This window comes from Pseudorasbora parva, chromosome 3 (genome assembly GCF_024679245.1).
Source record: "Pseudorasbora parva isolate DD20220531a chromosome 3, ASM2467924v1, whole genome shotgun sequence".
Classification (NCBI taxonomy): domain Eukaryota; kingdom Metazoa; phylum Chordata; class Actinopteri; order Cypriniformes; family Gobionidae; genus Pseudorasbora; species Pseudorasbora parva.
Window position 1 is genome coordinate 10,137,202 of NC_090174.1, and position 19,599 is coordinate 10,156,800.

The following is a 19,599-nucleotide window of genomic DNA, read 5'->3' on the forward strand; positions in this document are numbered from 1 at the left end:
TTTTCAAATACATGCTTGTTCTTCCTTTTATGCCTCGAGAGCTCGATTGGTTCTGACAATATATGCTGATTAATGGTATGCAAGAGAGAGAGAGAGAGAGAGGTTTTCAAATGATCTGTTTTGGATGAGTTGTGTTTAGAAATTCAAATAATTAGTAATAAATTCATATAGTGAATACATCGGCTACAATGAGAGGATGGAGCTGAGCATCTTTAACAGAAATTCTCACTATTTGGAGTGAGGTGAGATATCGACTAGCATGCAACAGTTTGTCCGATAACATATTGTACACAGAATACATCATTGATCTCTATCTCTTGGGCTCCTAAGATTAACTTCCTAAGACTAGATGCCCAATCGATTTTTGAGAAACTTCAATACGCTGATCATAATCTGCCTGTACTGCAGAGAAATAGAGACACTTGAAGAGTAACCCTAATATTCAAAGCAAAGTTAGACCAAGTAAAAAGCTACATAAACACTATTGTAGAATTACTGTATGAAAAGGGAGACACTTATGTTATTATCCTCATGCACTCTATGCAGATATGGAGCATGCTCTCAAAAATCAGAGGAACGATAAAACATACTTATCATAATGACAAGGCGAAGTGAACAGAGAATCCATGGCAAATCCACTTGAACAAGAAAATGTCCCATATTCCACAAATGCTTTGCATTTAAACTGGGCACTTCACAACTTGAATCACTTCACAGGTACACAAAAAGAGTATCCAGCTGAAGCCAAACTGTCGAGAAAAAAAAAATTGATAGCTGCAGATCAAGCTCAGTTCAAGCTTTGAAACCCTGCTCAAAGTCTCCAAACTTGAAAGCACATGAGTAGTATCCTCTCAGCAGTAATCCAACTGTATCCAGAACCTGCTCAAAGATCTGAAAGACACTGATCACTCGTGCCTGTTGAAAGGCTCCGAAGACACCTCCTGCCCTGCAGCATGATCGGAGTGAGTTCACACTAGCATTCGCTCACTCCATCTATTCTCTGCAGTTCCTGTTTGATTGTGGCTCCTCCTAGCAGATCCCGTTCTCCTCTTACAGCCCGAGACAAAGCATAGACACCGCCCTTTCTCACCACACCTCACCCCAAACTGTAATAAACTCTTTAGCTCTCATTCACAGCCAGTGCAAAAGCTCTCCTCCCAGGACACCAGCGTGGCAGACTACAAACTACCCTATTACATTCCTCTTCTCCCACTAGACGTGTCGAGGCAGACTCTGAATGTGTCTGTGTGAGGGAGAGTGTATTTGTTAGGGGGGCTGGGTTTGGGGGAGGGATGCATAGCTTGAGCGCCTTCAGGCAAAGAGTGGGGGATTAGAGGGGAAGATCATTGACGAATTAGCTCTCCTCCTTTCCCCATCCAATGGCCCCTGGAAGAAACATTTGAATGGAGATGGGGGATGGGGGTGGAAGGTGGTGGGTGATCTGCCCTTCTAATCACCCAGAGAGTTAATCGCAAGCTCAGAGAAGGAAATAAACCATAATATGTGGGATGATGCTCTGTGCTGAGCTACCTACTACCACAATAAATAAATGTCTGCACAAAGAGCAGCACAATATCATTTAGAGACATTTCTGACCAATGCATTCCTCAGCTGGAATGCGAGTTATTGAGTACCACTTTCTGTGAAGCAAATAACATCTTTGAAACTTCTTTTAAAAGTACTTCCCTCTGCTCCATTACATTTCTGACATTTATCATTGTCCCCATTCAACTTCAAGGTTCAGATTATTAAAGCCCATAGATTGGGTTTCACTCATACCCATAGGTTTGAACACCTTTTGGTGTGGCGGTGGCTTGTAGAAACAGATATGAATACCTCTTTAAGGGATGAGCTAATGCCTCTGAAAGCCAATCCATTACAAACACATTAAGCACCAAAGAGCTAGTTTTCCAGACACAGTGAGTCTAATGTATATATGGTTTCGATAGCTTTATCATATTATGTGTTTCCAGTGCCCCGAGGGATGCACAGTATGAGAGGTCACAGATTCTAGTACATCACGCCCATCATTGCATAAGCTGTGCACTGTCAAAGAGAAGGCACATATGGGACTACAACATGACACCAAAAGTCCCCACGATCCCTCCACCCAACCCCACTAATAGACCTCAGGGTGGAGTGGAGTGGCGGCTGCTGTTGCTGAACTCAGTAACAGGATACACATCTGTTGGTCAATGACTGTGGCTCGATACAATCCTGAGGGCTTTCTGTAGCTTTTGAGCTGCAGCCTTATGAGAGATAATGGAATCGCCATGTGTAGTATGCCTTTGAAATGTCGAAGTTCCACTTCAATATAACTCGCCATTGCTGTCATTTTTTTTCTTTGGAATCTCACACTTATGTTTGACTCATGGGCAATGTAAGATGCTGGAAGGAAAATAAGAAATTTCCCACAAGCATGTCAATTTCCTTTTAAATAATCCGTCTACTGGGGCAATTGCTCTAGGAAATAATCCATGCATCTTTTTCTTAGAAAAAAAAAAATGTGACAACAATAAGCATTAGAAAAGAAGTCCCTCACCCACATGCACCACACACACATTATGAAAGTGTGCATAACCTATCATTGCAATCTTGATTTTGTCATTTGTTTCCGAGTCTGCTAAAGTTTGAAAATGCTTCGATGGCGTGGTATATTATATCCCGGTTTGAATTACTGAACAAATTGAACAGAGTTGTGTGTTAATTAATGAGCTGTACCTCAGAAACATCTCTATAAAGAGAAAGTGCTAGTGGAATTGTTCCATTTGAATTATTGCATTCAAGTGTACCCAAAGGAAATGCGCAGACAGGAAATTGAATGAAGAAGAGGCTGTGAGAATACAAGATGTGGCATGTGATCAAAGTTTGGGATGATGCAATTTGAAAGGTAAATCACTACACGGTAGACAAGGAGAAGGCAACATTTGATTTGCGAAAACAAAAATTAGCATCTCTATGATTGATCCAGTCACATCTGTTAAACTGAGGAACAATTTCAATCCATAAAGAGAAGAAGCATTTTAAGTAGGGGTACAATAGCTAGAAATACAATAAGAATGACTGTCGATTATTTTCTTTGAAATTGTGATTAATTCATTTTGTTTACATTTTTAAAGGTGCAGTATGTAGTATTTATGAGGATCTGTTGACAACAAATGTAATATAACATACATAACTGTTTTCAGTGGTGTAAAAAAAAACCTTACATAAATAACCGTTATGTTTTTATACCTTAGAATGAGCCATTTGTGTGTACATACACCATGGGTCCCCATTACAGTAAAATTGCAATTTTGCGCCACCATGTTTCTACAGTAACCCTAAATGGACAAACTGCTCTACAGAGCGCAAATTATTCTCTTCTGTCTCAGACGACGTTGGCCACCGTAACTTCTCTGTGTGCTTCGAAAGGGAGTGGTGAGCGGTTGCAATTCGCAAACTCACCACTAGATTCCGCTAATGTACACAGTGCACCTCTAAATTAAATTTATACTAATTAACTTATTTTGCTTGGGGCATCTGTGCCGTATACTTTATGTAATTTACACATATACAAAAAACAATGTTCTTGAATAAATATATTGCTCTTTAACGTATGCCTAAAAACCAAGACATTGCCTAAACTTCACACTGGCTTTCTTGATCACCAAATGTTGTATAAATTGTTTATAGAAAGTGTGCTACGTGATATCAGAATGCCCCATCACTAGGGGTGTGACGGTTAGTATATAACCGTGAGACCGACGGGTATAGTTAAACACCGTAATTAGAACTCTATAACCGGCAAAACCGTGTAATTAAAATATTTTTTACAAACATATAATAATAATATTTTTTTTATAACAAAAATATAAATAAAAAGATGCATTCCGGGGGGAAATTGTATCAGCTGACGAGGGAAACGGAGGCGGAGTTAGTGGTGCTTCGGAGGCTGCTACTGCTGGAGATGATTCAGGAGAGGTCTGTGCACCACCCCCTACCAAAAAGAGAAGTCTTGGAGATCTCCTTAATAAACTGAGGTCTGAAATCTCTGCCCCTTTACCGATCAGAGCGCGCGCTGACACAGAGTTCACCCGCTATTTCCAAGAACATCCCGCAGTGACACAGAGTTAACCCGCTATCTTCAAGAACAACCCACACTGACACAGAGTTAACCCGCTATCTCCAAGAACAACCCTCACTGACACAGAGTTAACCCGCTATCTCCAAGAACAACCCTCACTGACACAGAGTTAACCCGCTATCTCCAAGAACAACCCGCACTGACACAGAGTTAACCCGCTATCTCCAAGAACAACCCTCACTGACACAGAGTTAACCCGCTATCTCCAAGAACAACCCGCACTGACACGGAGTTAACCCGCTATCTCCAAGAACAACCCGCACTGACACAGAGTTAACCCGCTATCTCCAAGAACAACCCGCACTGACACAGAGTTAACCCGCTATCTCCAAGAACAACCCGCACTGACACAGAGTTAACCCGCTATCTCCAAGAACAACCCGCACTGACACAGAGTTAACCCGCTATCTCCAAGAACAACCCGCACTGACACAGAGTTAACCCGCTATCTCCAAGAACAACCCGCACTGACACGGAGTTAACCCGCTATCTCCAAGAACAACCCGCACTGACACAGAGTTAACCCGCTATCTCCAAGAACAACCCTCACTGACACAGAGTTAACCCGCTATCTCCAAGAACAACCCGCACTGACACAGAGTTAACCCGCTATCTCCAAGAACAACCCGCACTGACACAGAGTTAACCCGCTATCTCCAAGAACAACCCGCACTGACACGGAGTTAACCCGCTATCTCCAAGAACAACCCGCACTGACACAGAGTTAACCCGCTATCTCCAAGAACAACCCGCACTGACACGGAGTTAACCCGCTGTCTCCAAGAACAACCCGCACTGACACGGAGTTAACCCGCTATCTCCAAGAACAACCCGCACTGACACAGAGTTAACCCGCTATCTCCAAGAACAACCCGCACTGACACAGAGTTAACCCGCTATCTCCAAGAACAACCCGCACTGACACAGAGTTAACCCGCTATCTCCAAGAACAACCCGCACTGACACAGAGTTAACCCGCTATCTCCAAGAACAACCCGCACTGACACAGAGTTAACCCGCTATCTCCAAGAACAACCCTCACTGACACAGAGTTAACCCGCTATCTCCAAGAACAAACATTGACTCTACGGCTTATCCACCAGCATGGTGGAGAGACAATGAAACGCGTTATCCGTTCGGAAGAGCGCGCCACGCTCACATGCACCAAGCTATAATGCTGACAAGAGAGGAAAGTACATTTTTCTGAGGGATAAACTTTTTATTTCGTAAGAAGTTATGAAGATAATGTTGGCATAATGACACTGTCCCTAAACCTACTCATGTAAGCAAACAATCAACTACTTCAACTGCGCCTGACATTAGAATTAATTGTTTCTAAGATGATTATTACACTTTACTTTTTATTAAACAAATAAATAGCTTTTATTAAACCGTATAAGTCCTGTTGGCTGTTGAGAGTTGCTATGGCATCCGTAAATAAATTCCAGCTGCTGAAGAGGACGGCGTCGGCATCTGATGCCGTAGACAAACTGAAAGCTGATGATTGCATAGTGGCACGTCATATCGATTAAGTTGATAACCAGCTGTTTCAAACATTAAGTTAACTATTTATTTTTCCATACAGGCTGTGGCCTGAGTCCTGTTTATAACTGTCAGACTGTTAATGCATTTGTGATTGAATCTCCGTACATAAATAAACTTATAGCATGTAGCTAATCAGCTCGTTTATTCAAACTAAGTTGTCCTATAACAGACGAACATTACCCCCACCCCCACCCCACCCCCCGACGATGGTTATGTTACGAACCGTCACATTTGACTCACATCATAACCGTCATCACCAATTCTGAAACCGGCACACCCCACCCATCACACTATAATCACTGAAGCTGCCATTAATAACTAAAGTAAAATAGAATCCATTTATATGTCTATCTATATCTGTGGATGAGGCTGCTGAAAACTCATTAGGTGTTTATTGTTCCTGACAGGTCTATAGAGTAACTTAAACGCCTCTTATTTGCATTCATGAGTCTGCAGTTACAAAACTAAATTGAAATAAAAAAAAGTTGTAAATTGAAAATTTTGATGCAATCTCATTTAAGAAGACCTACATGGCATGCGGTTACCGTCAGATTAATATTTAGTTAAACACAGCTGCAGTCATCATAATGATTATTTGATTAAATGTGCAGCCCTTAACAAGGTTTTTATGCAAGTCTCATCACACCTTACTGCATCTCACGAGTCCACCACCATTCATCAGTTATCCCAAATACAGAATTCATTAATTCACCAAAAATACAATAGGAATTTATAACCATAGGAGCTCTCGAGCGTCCACCAAACCTTTTGATCCAAGGCTATGCTAACGAGCCTGTCAGTCGCTTTGATTCAGAGGCTAGTGAATGAACTCTGGCTTGAGTTAGCATGACAAGCAACAGTTGCAAATGAAGTGATTTACATAAGAAACAGGCGCTCAGACCGTTAGCATCACGTCAGGCCTTGGCGTATCACAAATAGTGACTACCATTGCATTGCATTCTCTTCATTATAGCACTATGGTTTCTGTTTTCACTGAAACGAATGTGCTGAAAGGAAATGTTTACAGGGAAATGGGCTTTCAGATATTCCAACTCTAAACCTCCGACCATATTTTGCTATTATTTCAGCATTCAATACCATGAGGCCTAATGTATTTGCTCCGCTTTGCACCACTTGCCCTTGTCTGTCCTACAAGTGCCTTTTGCTGTGAGTGGATGAAAATTGACTTAATAACAGAACTCGTGAGATACTGAGCAGGGAGCGGATTGCTAATGCGGTGCCATTGCTTTGCTGCAAAGTCATTTATGGTAGAATTAAATGAAAGGGAATGAGGAGATTTGTCATTAAGAGTTTGACAGGATATAAATCAGAATCCAGTGAATTCGGATGGTAAGGCGCATTGCCACAAATTCAGATTATGAAATATTTAAGTACCTAATTATAGTAACGAAGCAAAATTATGATTCTATGCACAGTAGAGAAAATGTAGCCTCGTTTCCAGAAGCTGTGAACAATACATTGTTTGAACATTTAAAACATGTATATGGCATGGCTCAAAAATCCTGTCCAAAGATAATGATTTTTGTATATATGAAATAACTAAACTAAGCATATTATTTTATAGACTCATAAAAACACTAATTCATATACTGATGCATTGTTTGGCTTTGCAATGGTTTGCCTGATAAACTCATGAATCAGAGTGCATGTAATAATATGTGTCTGAAGTGTATTTATACCTGCCCACAAATACACACACAGACACACAAGTAGTTTTGCTAACTGCATTGACTGTACTTTAGAAGACTGTTTAATGAGCCTGAAAACAAAAACAATAGGGAAGGGTCCATTCCACTGGGAATACTAATGAGTGTATTGACTGAGAAGGTGTCTGGGTATGTTGATAAATGATTATAAGTATAAAGAACATTGCTTTCACCTTCATAAACAATACAGTCTGTAGCATCTTCAGTGCTCAGACCATATATATCTGGGAGGGGTTTGAACCCATTTCAAAAGAGCTTTCAATGATATCTATTAACACATTTTGATTATTATTGTTTCAAATAAATGGATTCCACATTTTAAGCCTCTGTAGAATATTATATAAATTGCATAAAAGTGTATGTACAACCGGCTTGCATGGAATCATTGCCCACAGAATCCCACAGAGAGTTTCTGCATAATTTAAAGGACAGTCATTCACAAAGTAGTACATATTCAACCATGATTTAACAGATATTTTGGCTAATTTGATTAAAAGGGTGCAGTATTCTGAGCTCTGTTTAACACCTTTTTCCATTTCCATTTGTGTTTTCTGTATCTTCCCCCACAATCAGTAGAGAAATTGTGCAAAATAATACACTGATTAGGGGCTTTGGTTAAACAACATAATGAAAAAGCATGCAAAAATGCTAAGCAGCTGTCTGTTTTCTTACCATATACAGTGAAAAACTATTACAGAACAATTCTTTACTGAACACATATATTTTACAAATACAAAAAGAATGATTTACCACATAATTCACAGCAAAACCCATATATTTAATAAGTAAATACATGAAATGTCACATAAAAATAAATAAATAAATAAATAAATAAAATAAAATTATATATATATATATATATATATATATATATATATATATATATATATATATAATATATGTGTGTGTGTGTGTGTGTGTGTGTGTGTGTGTGTGTGTGTGTGTGTGTGTGTGTGTGTGTGTGTGTGTGTGTGTGTGTGTGTGTGTGTGTGTGTGTGTGTGTGTGTGTGTGTGTGTGTGTGTGTGTGTGTGTGTGTGTGACTGCGTATAACGATCAAGATTAACTTAAAAATTCCCTTTAAGGACGACTGACGTACAAACACAATGTAAAGTCCAGTCCTAGTCCTCTCTTGTCCTTCACTGTCATCACTCCTCCTTTTATCCTTCCAGAGCTCCTCCATGAGACTCATTAGCATTCGTGCAACCAACCTCGCTCTGTTCCCAAAACTCTCAGCCTCGCCCTACTTGCCACAGTGTACATATCAATTTAAGCCTTTATTCTTTAAATAAAAAAGCACCATAACAGGTAAACAAACCAAAAGTATAAGAAATATGGTTTTGAATAAAACAAACGAATGTAGGGACATTTTACATTTTTCAACATAGATTATAAGTTGACTCACACGTTCGATACTGAGAACCAACAAGCCGATGAGCAGAGCAATGAGATCATGCGTCACACACACGACGCTTCTCCGAACTGGTCTAATTACCTTTTTCCGCTTCAACTGAGTTACCACGGCACTTCAGCACAAGGCTACAATTTATCGTCTAAAACAGGTGAATTTAAACAATTTCTAAGTGGCTAAACGCATCTCGTTGTCATGCAAGGGCCCTGTTCATGTTGGACAGACATTTTAATTGCATTTTGTGTCTGTTAAGAGGCACAAAGACACCCTTTACATTTATGCCCCCATAGCTGCTGTTTTAGCTGAGTGGGGGCTCTGGGCATTAGCTGTAATAACTCTATATTGCAAGCACAAATCCAGTTTTTATTTTTTTCATAGACTGTACTTACAAAGGTATAACAATCAAGATAAACTTAAAAATTCCCTGGAGTTGCCCTTTAAGGGGCTGTCGCATAACTTTCATTTATTTGTCTGTTTATTTTATAATTAAAGTTTTGTGAATGATCACCAGTTCCCATCTCCTTATCACCTGAACATTTAACATTGTTACTTACACATTTCATATGATTTAATTTATTATGAGCTTAAAGCAATTAACATTAATGTATAATTATATATATATATATATATATATATAGACCTATACAAACCACAAAAGCACCAGAGGTGTTCAGATTTGTAGTTTTGGTTGTCTTGGCCCAAAAAACAAACAAAACAAAAAACATTTAGTCCTGGTTCGATTACACAAACTTGTGTGGTTGGAGCAACAGCTCTCGAGCTGTGGTTAGCAGTAGAGTTTCTTGTTTGCATGACAATAAATCGTTATCTTAAGCAAAATAACCAAGCTGACATTTAGTACAATCTATATCTTTTATTTCGAATACATACAAATGTCTTTATGTCTTTAAGTTTGACAAGAGATTTAAAGCAACTCTTTTGAAGTATGTGCATAAGTGCTGTGGTACATAAGAACGAGCCTATGATTGAATATGGAAATAAAGTAACAAAACTGAGAAAAAGATGCCATGTCCATAATTTATAGCAAAAAATCTAGCATGAATTCGAAACAATGCTGTGTGCATGGATTAATGCACTTGGTGTGTTTTTGGTTGGTTTACATGGCTTTGGTCCATGTTGCGTTCATATATCATTAAAACCACACCAGAGTTTGTTTGGAAGCAGACCGAAACCTGGTCTCGGCCCACTGGTTTGGTGCGCACCAGGGTTCAGATGGCAGCGTTCACACTTATTAGTGATATCCGGTTCGCGAACGAATCGTTCTTTTTAACCGGATCTTTATAGTTAACCGGTCGAACCAGGTAGGTCCCCAAATCGAACTGAATTGTTCTAAACGGTTCGCGTCTCAAATCAGGGCTGATCCCACAAGTTACAATAATTATAACTTTCTGACATGAGTGACAGTCTCTCCGACTAGAAATAAACTAATATCTTGAAGTAGATGTATTCCAGCCTTTAGCCAAAGTGAGACATGTTTTGCTGTGAGAGCTCACGAGCAGCTGATACTGAGCATGCGCGTGTAACCGAACATAGCGGTTCTCGGATCCTCGGATAAGCATTACAGAATCGAAAACCGTTTCTGTCGGACACGTTCGATACTGAGAACCGATGAGCCGATGAGCTGCGCATGTGTGTTATTTGTTCAGAGGAGTTTTAAGTGTATAAAACAAATCACGTTTGGAAACTGTATTATTTTAAAGTTTGGAAACAATGGATTGTAAAACGGTCAAATTAAACATTTATTTGTTTTATCAATAATGCATGATATTTTCAGGAACAGCTTTTATCTTATTTAATTTCTAAATCGATACACATTTTAAAATGTAATCAAAACAGTAGGTTTGATATAGACTATTCAGCTTGCAGCAGTTCGCAGCTCAGCACCCTATGCTCAGCACACACACACAGCGGTTCTCGAGTCAGATCGACCGGGTTGCAACTGTTCTCGGATCACCAGTACAGAATCGAGAACCGTTTCTATCGGACACGTTCAATCTTTCGGACATGTTCGATTCTGAGAACCGGTGAGCGGAGATACTGAGCATGCGTGATAGCGTCATAACCGAACTGTTTCTCTCAGACTGGGACAGCTGATGCTGATAATACATGAGCACGGGTGAACTGAGGATTTGTGTAAGTATGTTATGTCAATGTAAGTTTATTTAATCCGTGTAAAACATCAGTGTTTGCACGACAGTGGCTGTATTGAGTGCTGTTGCGAAAACATAAATGAAAAAATGTATCCAAGATGATGATGATATCAATAATAATTATTACTATACTAAGTTTTGATTAGAAATACTTTATATGGATGTGTTTGAATGTATTTTCTTCCGCCGGGATGATAGAAATGTAACGTAATTACATAAAGACGTAAAAGAACCGGTGATCCGTTTTTTTTAACCGGATCATTGAAACGAACTGTCCGAAAGAACTGGTTCGCGGAAAAGAACTGAACTTCCCATCACTAACACTTATACAAATGAACCACACTAACAAAGCAATTACAGCAGGGTTTGTAATCAAAGCAAACATGCCAAGTGTGAACACACCCTAAAAGACTGAATGCCAATCGGATCAATAAGAAGCATTAGAAAATAAGTACAGTGAATATTCCTTTCATGCTGACTTGAAAGCTTTAGATGGAAAATAGCACGTCTCCCTGCAGGGATTTATGCACATTTTACATCAACTTTATTTAATGCCTGAAGCATTGTCATCAAATGCTTTCATTAGACGTGATAGGTACATCACATGGGAAAAGTATGCTAAAGAGCTCATATTCATGAAATCCTTATTTTCGGTTAATAGAAAACAGAGGCAAAAAAATACAACAGACAAGTGTCTCTCACAGTTATCTACTGTATGGAAAAAGACCCGAAAATCAGAGATGGAAAGTAACAAATTACAAATACTTTTGTTATAGTAGCCTACTTGAGAACATACAGCTCTGGAAAAAATAAATAAAATAAAGGCCACTTAACATTGAGAAATGTTTCCAGTTTTTCCATTTTTTTCCAGAGGTTTATGATGCATGTAAAAGTGTAGTTCGCTATAGAAACGGTGGATTCCCGGAGTCAGGAATCGAATTAATTAAAAGACAATTTAGTTCAGAATAGTTTGCAGTTGAGAGTTGCTATGGCAACCGCTAATTCATTCCAGCTGCTAGAGAGGATGGCGTCAACATTTCTGAAGCGCCAGACAAACTGTCAGAACATGTCACAAAATGATTCTGACTGAAATTAGCACATGTACAGGTCCTTCTCAAAAAATAGCATATGTGATAAAAGTTCATTATTTTCCATAATGTAATGATAAAAATTAAACTTTCATATATTTTAGATTCATTGCACACCAAATGAAATATTTCAGGTCTTTTATTGTTTTAATACTGATGATTTTGGCATACAGCTCATGAAAACCCAAAATTCCTATCTCAAAAAATTAGCATTTCTACTAGAAAGACTCGGAAGATAGAATGATGAATGAAGCATACATTTATTGACAGCCCAGCAAGCATAATAAAGTTTTGGCATGGGCCCCGTCCATAGTTTATAATCCGAGGGTAGCGGATCAGCATATTCCTGCCTGAAGATGAAGGCAGGGGCGCAGCCGACCCCCCTTTGGAGGTATGGACGGAACCATCCTGGTGGTGGTGGGGAGGATGGAGGTTATTGTCGCATCGGCATCTGCGAACTCAAACGTGTAAGTACGACCTTTATACAGAAAATATGAAGATGTGATTGGATAGAGATTAGGTTAATAAGTGACGAAGTGATTAAGTCTTCCTGGAAGAACTTAAGCTGAAGCTTCCATATCATGAAAAGGTTCTCTAAACGAGCTATTAACCTAATCATCTGAATCAACTAATTAACTCTAAACACCTGCAAAAGATTCCTGAGGCTTTTAAAAACTCCCAGCCTGGTTCATTACATAAAACCGCAATCATGGGTAAGACTGCCGACCTGACTGCTGTCCAGAAGGCCATCATTGACACCCTCAAGCGAGAGGGTAAGACACAGAAAGAAATTTCTGAATGAATAGGCTGTTCCCAGAGTGCTGTATCAAGGCACATCAGTGGGAAGTCTGTGGGAAGGAAAAAGTGTGGCCAAAAACGCTGCACAATGAGAAGAGGTGACCGGACCCTGAGGAAGATTGTGGAGAAGGACTGATTCCAGACCTAGGGGGACCTGCGGAAGCAGTGGACTGAGTCTGGAGCCACCGCGTGCACAGGCGTGTGCAGGAAATGGGCTACAGGTGCCGCATTTCCCAGGTCAAGCCACTTTGGGCTACAAAGAAGCAGCACTGGACTGTTGCTCAGTGGTCTAAAGTACTTTTTTGGGATGAAAGCAAATTTTGCATGTCATTCGGAAATCAAGGTGCCAGAGTCTGGAGGAAGACTGGGGAGAAGGAAATGCCAAAATGCCTGAAGTCCAGTGTCAAGTACCCACAGTCAGTGATCGTCTGGGGTGCCATATCAGCTGCTGGTGTTGGTCCACTGTGTTTTATCAAGGGCAGGGTCAATGCAGCTAGCTATCAGGAGATTTTGGAGCACTTCATGCTTCCATCTGCTGAAAAGCATTATGGAGATGAAGATTTTGTTTTTCAGCACGACCTGGCACCTGCTCACAGTGCCAAAACCACTGGTAAATGGTTTACTAACCATGGTATTACTGTGCTCAATTGGCCTGCCAACTCTCCTGACCTGAACCCCATAGAGAATCTGTGGGATATTGTGAAGAGAAAGTTGAGAGACACAAGACCCAACACTCTGGATGAGCTTAAGGCCGCTATCGAAGCATCCTGGGCCTCCATAACACCTCAGCAGTGCCACAGGCTGATCGCCTCCATGCCACGGCGCATTGAAGCAGTCATTTCTGCAAAAGGATTCCCGACCAAGTATTGCGTGCATAACTGAACATAATTATTTGAAGGTTGACTTGTTTTTGTATTAAAAACACTTTTCTTTTATTGGTCGGATGAAATATGCTAATATTTTGATATAGGAATTTTGGGTTTTCATGAGCTGTATGCCAAAATCATCAGTATTAAAACAATAAAAGACCTGAAATATTTCAGTTGGTGTGAAATAAATCTAAAATATATGAAAGTTTAATTTTTTTATCATTACATTAAGGAAAATAATGAACTTTTATCACATATGCAATTTTTTTGAGACAGACCTGTAAACTCCAGATCAGTTTATGTAAATAGTCCACTGAATCTTTCAATCGGAATGACAAAAAAGTGTGCGTTTAGGTGGCACTCAAGCCTGGAAGAATTCTTACAGAAAATTAATTATGCATTGCACAAGCCAAGGTGCAAACAACCTTAGACTTGTCGAGGTTTCCATTTGGAAGCTTCTTAAAAATACATTTTCCCTGAAGCAAACCTGGCGGCTTCATAGCTGCATCCATGTTAGCATGTCACATTTGATGTGGTAATTTGACAGTTGGCATACACACAGGTTCGAAGACTCGTTCCTGCAATTAGGCTAGGTATACATCCGCGCTGAAATATCAAAGTGAAAGTAACCATAGCTTGCGTTATATAGACCCTGCTCCCAACTCAACTTCGAGAAAAGTTTAACAGCAATATTTTTTTATCACCAGATAAGAGTCTTATCAGAGTATTAATGCCAATAACGGCTCACCACTATTAAAAATATACTAGAAAGTGAGTTTTCTTCACTGCCTTGATGTATTTTCAAGTGAAATGGAATATTGAACAGAGGGCAGGGAACTTCAGCGCTCCTCCTCTCCATCTCTCGAGAGTAGTTATGCAATTTAAAACAAAAGCGGTCAAACTGACATCAGCTGAAAAGGAACGCCGTTTCCAGACCGGAAGTAACTAGAGATTTAGATTTTTTTTTAAAGATTCTGTGTATTAACTTGCCCAGATTAATTGTTAGACTATTACCCTAAGACCTTTAATATGTGCTAACGAAGTAAATAGGGTCAATTTTGATTTCATTGAACTTTAATTCATTAACTTATTTTTCTTAAGGGCACCCCTGCCTAAAATCCCCTGTCAAGTGACTAAGGGTGCTTTCACATTTCTAGTTCGGTTCATGCATTAATTATTCTTAACTGACATGCTCATCTTACCAAACATAATGCCAACGATCTATTAGCTAATAATGTCATGCACACAATGTCAGCACAGCTAACTACGGCAGCTGTTTTAGTCCAAAAATGATCAGTACTTTTGCAGTTGGTTCTGTTCGAGGTCGGATCATGTTTTTACCACAAATGAACCACTCCAGAGTTCGTTTGAAAGCGTACCGAGACCAGCTCTTCAAGGAGGTCTCGGTACGCTTGTTTGGTCCGCTTTTGGTGCACACTCGAGTGCGATTGCTGCTTTCAAACCTGACCAAACGAACCGCACCAAAGAGGGAAACGAACTCTAGTACGATTCAACCGTACTAAATGAGGCAGGTGTGAAAGCACCTTAACACAACAAGCTTGAGGTTTTGAAACAGTACTTATGAGGAACAAGTAAGGCTAGAAGTGAAAATCCTGTAATATCTCCAGATGTTCTATCTGTGAGGCCATTGATGGCAGCAGTTTAAGACCCAAGTCTGCCGTACAAGAACACTATTCATTAACATCTGCACCAAGAGCAATATTACAGTTTTCATTCAAGAATGCTAGTGGTCTTTCATTGGAAAGACTCCACTAAGCTGGCAAGGATTTGAAGATGAACACCCTCCCCTGAAAAACCGCTTATCGACAATAGCAAATACAATAAACTGTAAAACCTTAAGCCTTGAATATTGCTGATGAATTTGAAAAGATTGTGATCTTGGCCTGTCAGCTGTTGCAATCCGCAGGGGGACATTGCTCCTTATAAGCTAAGGTTGCACATATTCAAATGTAACAGTGATTAATGGCAAAAGTGAACATTAAAGTTTAATGTAGTGTTATAGGTCACAGCTAGATCAGAGGCGGATTAAACAACAGACTATTACAGGCACTATTACTGCTTGTGTTATAAAGCAGACATTTTTACTGCACACGACCCTTTTTACTGTCTTGTCTCAAAGCACAATAACTACATGCTCATGTGACAAGTTCATTTAAATCATTACTGATTAGCGACTGGATACGAACATCGGCGTGACATGCACGAGATGCTCAGGAAATTGATGTGACATGTCTTGTGCATCAACTGCGCCACTCACACTGTCATCAAACTCTTTCATGCATGACTGTCACCAAAACGCCTCTATATTTCTGTGTGTCCGCAGGAATAACAAAAGTTTAATGAATCAAACTCAGGTAGGTTGTACATCCTGATGTACTTCTTCTGATGGACTTCTTTTGCCATTGCATAACTCTTTAGGATCACTTTAATAATCACTGAGAAATATTTTCACATGATTAGAAAGGACCTTTGGTGACATTGCAAAATGTCCACTGACCTCACTGGCAGGAGATTTCATAGGATTATTGTGAATAAATGACTTTCATTTTGGCTTATTCTTGGCACCAATATCTATTGTATGATTTCAGAAGACTATCCATAATGCATAAAACAAATGGACCATTTTTTTGTTTTTTGTTTTGTTTTTTAAACTTGAAAGAAAAGACTAAAAATCTACATTCACATTCTATTAAATGTTTTTCTTTGTGTTCCATATAGGACAGAATACAGGTTTGGAATGAGTGTTATATTATATTCTTATAAGTAACCATGAAAAATGTATTATTCCAACTTAATGTTAATTTCTATTCATACTATTATATTTTCAATTTTACATTATAATTGTACTCTCTCTCTATGACACTTTGAAACCTCTTCATGTAAATGATCTATGATTGGCTAATTGCTTTGCATGTGAAATGAATTATAACTCCCCCGCCAAGCTGTTGAATGGACATATATGATATAATGAGGGTGAGCTTTACATTGTCAACATAAGAATGAGTAAAGAAAATCCAATTTACATGATATGTCCTTTTTAATTACAGCATTTATTATACATTTGAAATACATTAGTATATAGTGAGGTTATGAAACTATATACTTATTTTGTAGAACACTGAAATTACACATTAATATTGTTATTGCTTTTTTTAAATAATAATGTGATTCAGGTTGCACAAAATTTTCCTATAAACTGGCTCTAATGAAGCGTGTTTTATGAGAAAGAGCACAGTCCATTACGACAGCGGTGCAGTTCATTATGAACGTTCAACAGGTGTTTACTATTTTCCGACACAGCACAATCAGATGATAGACATCTGTATTGATGGGATATCTATAGCCTGGAGCTTAAGCGGTCCTGTCAATAGATTGCAACCTGCTGACAGTTCCCCAGAGAGAATAGAGCTGTAGATGCAGCCTTGAGTTTGACAGGGGACATCGATATCACAGTGCCTGAGAAGTCATACATACTCAGCTTCAATAGCCGCACATTTAGACCATTATCACTGACCGCCATATATGACAGTTTTACTTACTCAGCTAACCAAAACTCACACAGTCCAACCTGAGTGCACTTTGACAGATTTTAATTCTCCATTGTTTAGACTTAACACATGGTGGTGCACGACTGTACCTATCTACCTTTTTACTAAACAATCATGATGACTTCCTATTTCTGTTTTAAGGTTTCCCATGATCTGAGCCGGTGTTCTGATGATTTGTGCTTGCTGCTCAGACTGTGCTACCGCCCATAAAACATAAGTAGCACAACTTGATAGCGAAAAAGGATATCAATTTATGCAATCAGCCTCATATTCATGTCCATTTATTAATGTCCATACTTCCCCTGCCCTAAATCAAATAATGCAAATATAGGGCCAGATTTACTAAACAGGGCACATACACAGCCGGATCATTTCCATAATGACCAACACAACTTTCCAGTTAGTGTCTGGTTTAAGTTTTGGTCAGTAAATAATGGCACGTTCTGCATGACACGAGAATGAACCTCATTGGTTCTCGCTGAAGCTCAAGCGTGCTGCATAACACAAGAATGAACCTCATTGGTTCTTGTTGAAGCTCAAACGTGCTGCATAACACAAGAATGAACCTCATTGGTTCTTGCTGAAGCTCAAACGTGCTGCATAACACAAGAATGAACCTCATTGGTTCTTGTGGAAGCTCAAACGTGCTCTATAACACAAAAATGAACCTCATTGGTTCTCGCTGAAGCTCAAGCGTGCTGCATAACACAAGAATGAACCTCATTGGTTCTTGTTGAAGCTCAAACGTGCTGCATAACACAAGAATAAACCTCATTGGTTCTTGTGGAAGCTCAAAGGTGCTCCATAACACAAGAATGAACCTCACTGGTTCTTGTTGAAGCTCAAAGGTGCTCCATAACACAAGAATGAACCTCACTGGTTCTTGTGGAAGCTCAAACGTGCTGCATAACACAAGAATGAACCTCATTGGTTCTTGCTGAAGCTCAAACATGCTGCATAACACAAGAATAAACCTCATTGGTTCTTGTGGAAGCTCAAAGGTGCTGCATAACACAAGAATGAACCTCACTGGTTCTTGTGGAAGCTCAAACGTGCTGCATAACACAAGAATGAACCTCATTGGTTCTTGCTGAAGCTCAAACGTGCTGCATAACACAAGAATGAACCTCATTGGTTCTTGTGGAAGCTCAAACGTGCTCTATAACACAAAAATGAACCTCATAGGTTCTCGCTGAAGCTCAAATGTGCAGCGTAACACAAGAATGAACCTCATTGGCTCTTGCGGAAGCTCAAACGAGCTGTGTAGCAAATGAGAATGAACCTCATTCGTTCTCACACGTCAAGCAAGCATGCTTGAGCTTCCATTTACCACAACTGATGTATGCGTTGATGAATATTAATATGTGAAGCCTACATTCAAACTGTTTACCAGATAAAGTGAGAAAGAAAGAAAGAAAGAAAGGAAGAAAGGAAGAAAGAAAGAAAGAAAGAAAGAAAGAAAGAAAGAAAGAAAGAAAGAAAGAAAGAAAGAAAGAAAGAAAGAAAGAAAGAAAGAAAGAAAGAAAGAAAGAAAAAGTCTCTTTGGAAAATTGTAACTAAACAACTCCATTCATATAGATTAGTTTTATGATCTCTTTATTAACTTTAGAATATTAATTTTTGGGTGAACTAACCCTTTAATACCTTTGCTGAATATAAGTATTTATTAAAGGGGGGGGGGGGGGGGTGTTTCCTTGAAAATATCCATTTTCAAAATAATGTATGTGTTCAACAGAAGAAAGAAGGGTTTGAAAAGACGTGAGAGTGAGTAAATAATGACAGAACTTTCTGTCTGAACCAGCAATATCATATATTAATAAAGTCGATATTCACATGCATATTCAGATTTTTGTTTAAAATTGAATCATACTGCTCTTGTTTGGCCAACAATTATTATCAGAAACAATACAGACATTTTCGACCCGTGGTTCTTGGTCGGAATAAGCTGCATTGAGGACGATACTTCTAATAAGTCTAATTAGCAGCCAACATAAAGAGAATCACAGCCAGTTCAGGACATAATACCACCACGTTCAGGTCAGGTAGGCCTTATAAGGACATGCGAAACCACTGAAGACATTTTTCAAAGGGAATGTTTATGAAAGCATTAGAAATGAGGGCATGCTATTAGGTCAGGACATGTTCAACCTGTTGCACAATGCTTTCAACTGCTTCAGATTAGTCCGATAAAAGGAAACAATGCCTAGTCAATGGTTAGCGATGATTTCTTGATCTCTCTTGCGAGAGATGGCAGATAAAAGGAAACAAGCCATTTCTATTAAATATTCAAGAAACTCTCA

The 19,599-nt window shown here is 39.2% G+C and overlaps 1 protein-coding gene across 2 annotated transcripts in view; it reads right to left on the reverse strand.

Moving 5' to 3' along the window:
• Positions 1-19,599, reverse strand: part of tmem132e (transmembrane protein 132E) — a 497,444-nt gene that overhangs the window by 128,875 nt on the left and 348,970 nt on the right. Inside the window, exon 1 of one of the 2 annotated variants that reach the window (XM_067437777.1) lies at positions 591-1,126. The exons of the other annotated variant lie outside the window; for it this stretch is intronic. Coding sequence (XP_067293878.1) covers positions 591-660 — 70 coding nt within the window. The 5' untranslated portion in view covers positions 661-1,126. Of the gene's footprint in view, positions 1-590; positions 1,127-19,599 lie in introns of those variants that run through there. 2 annotated transcript variants of the gene reach the window in all.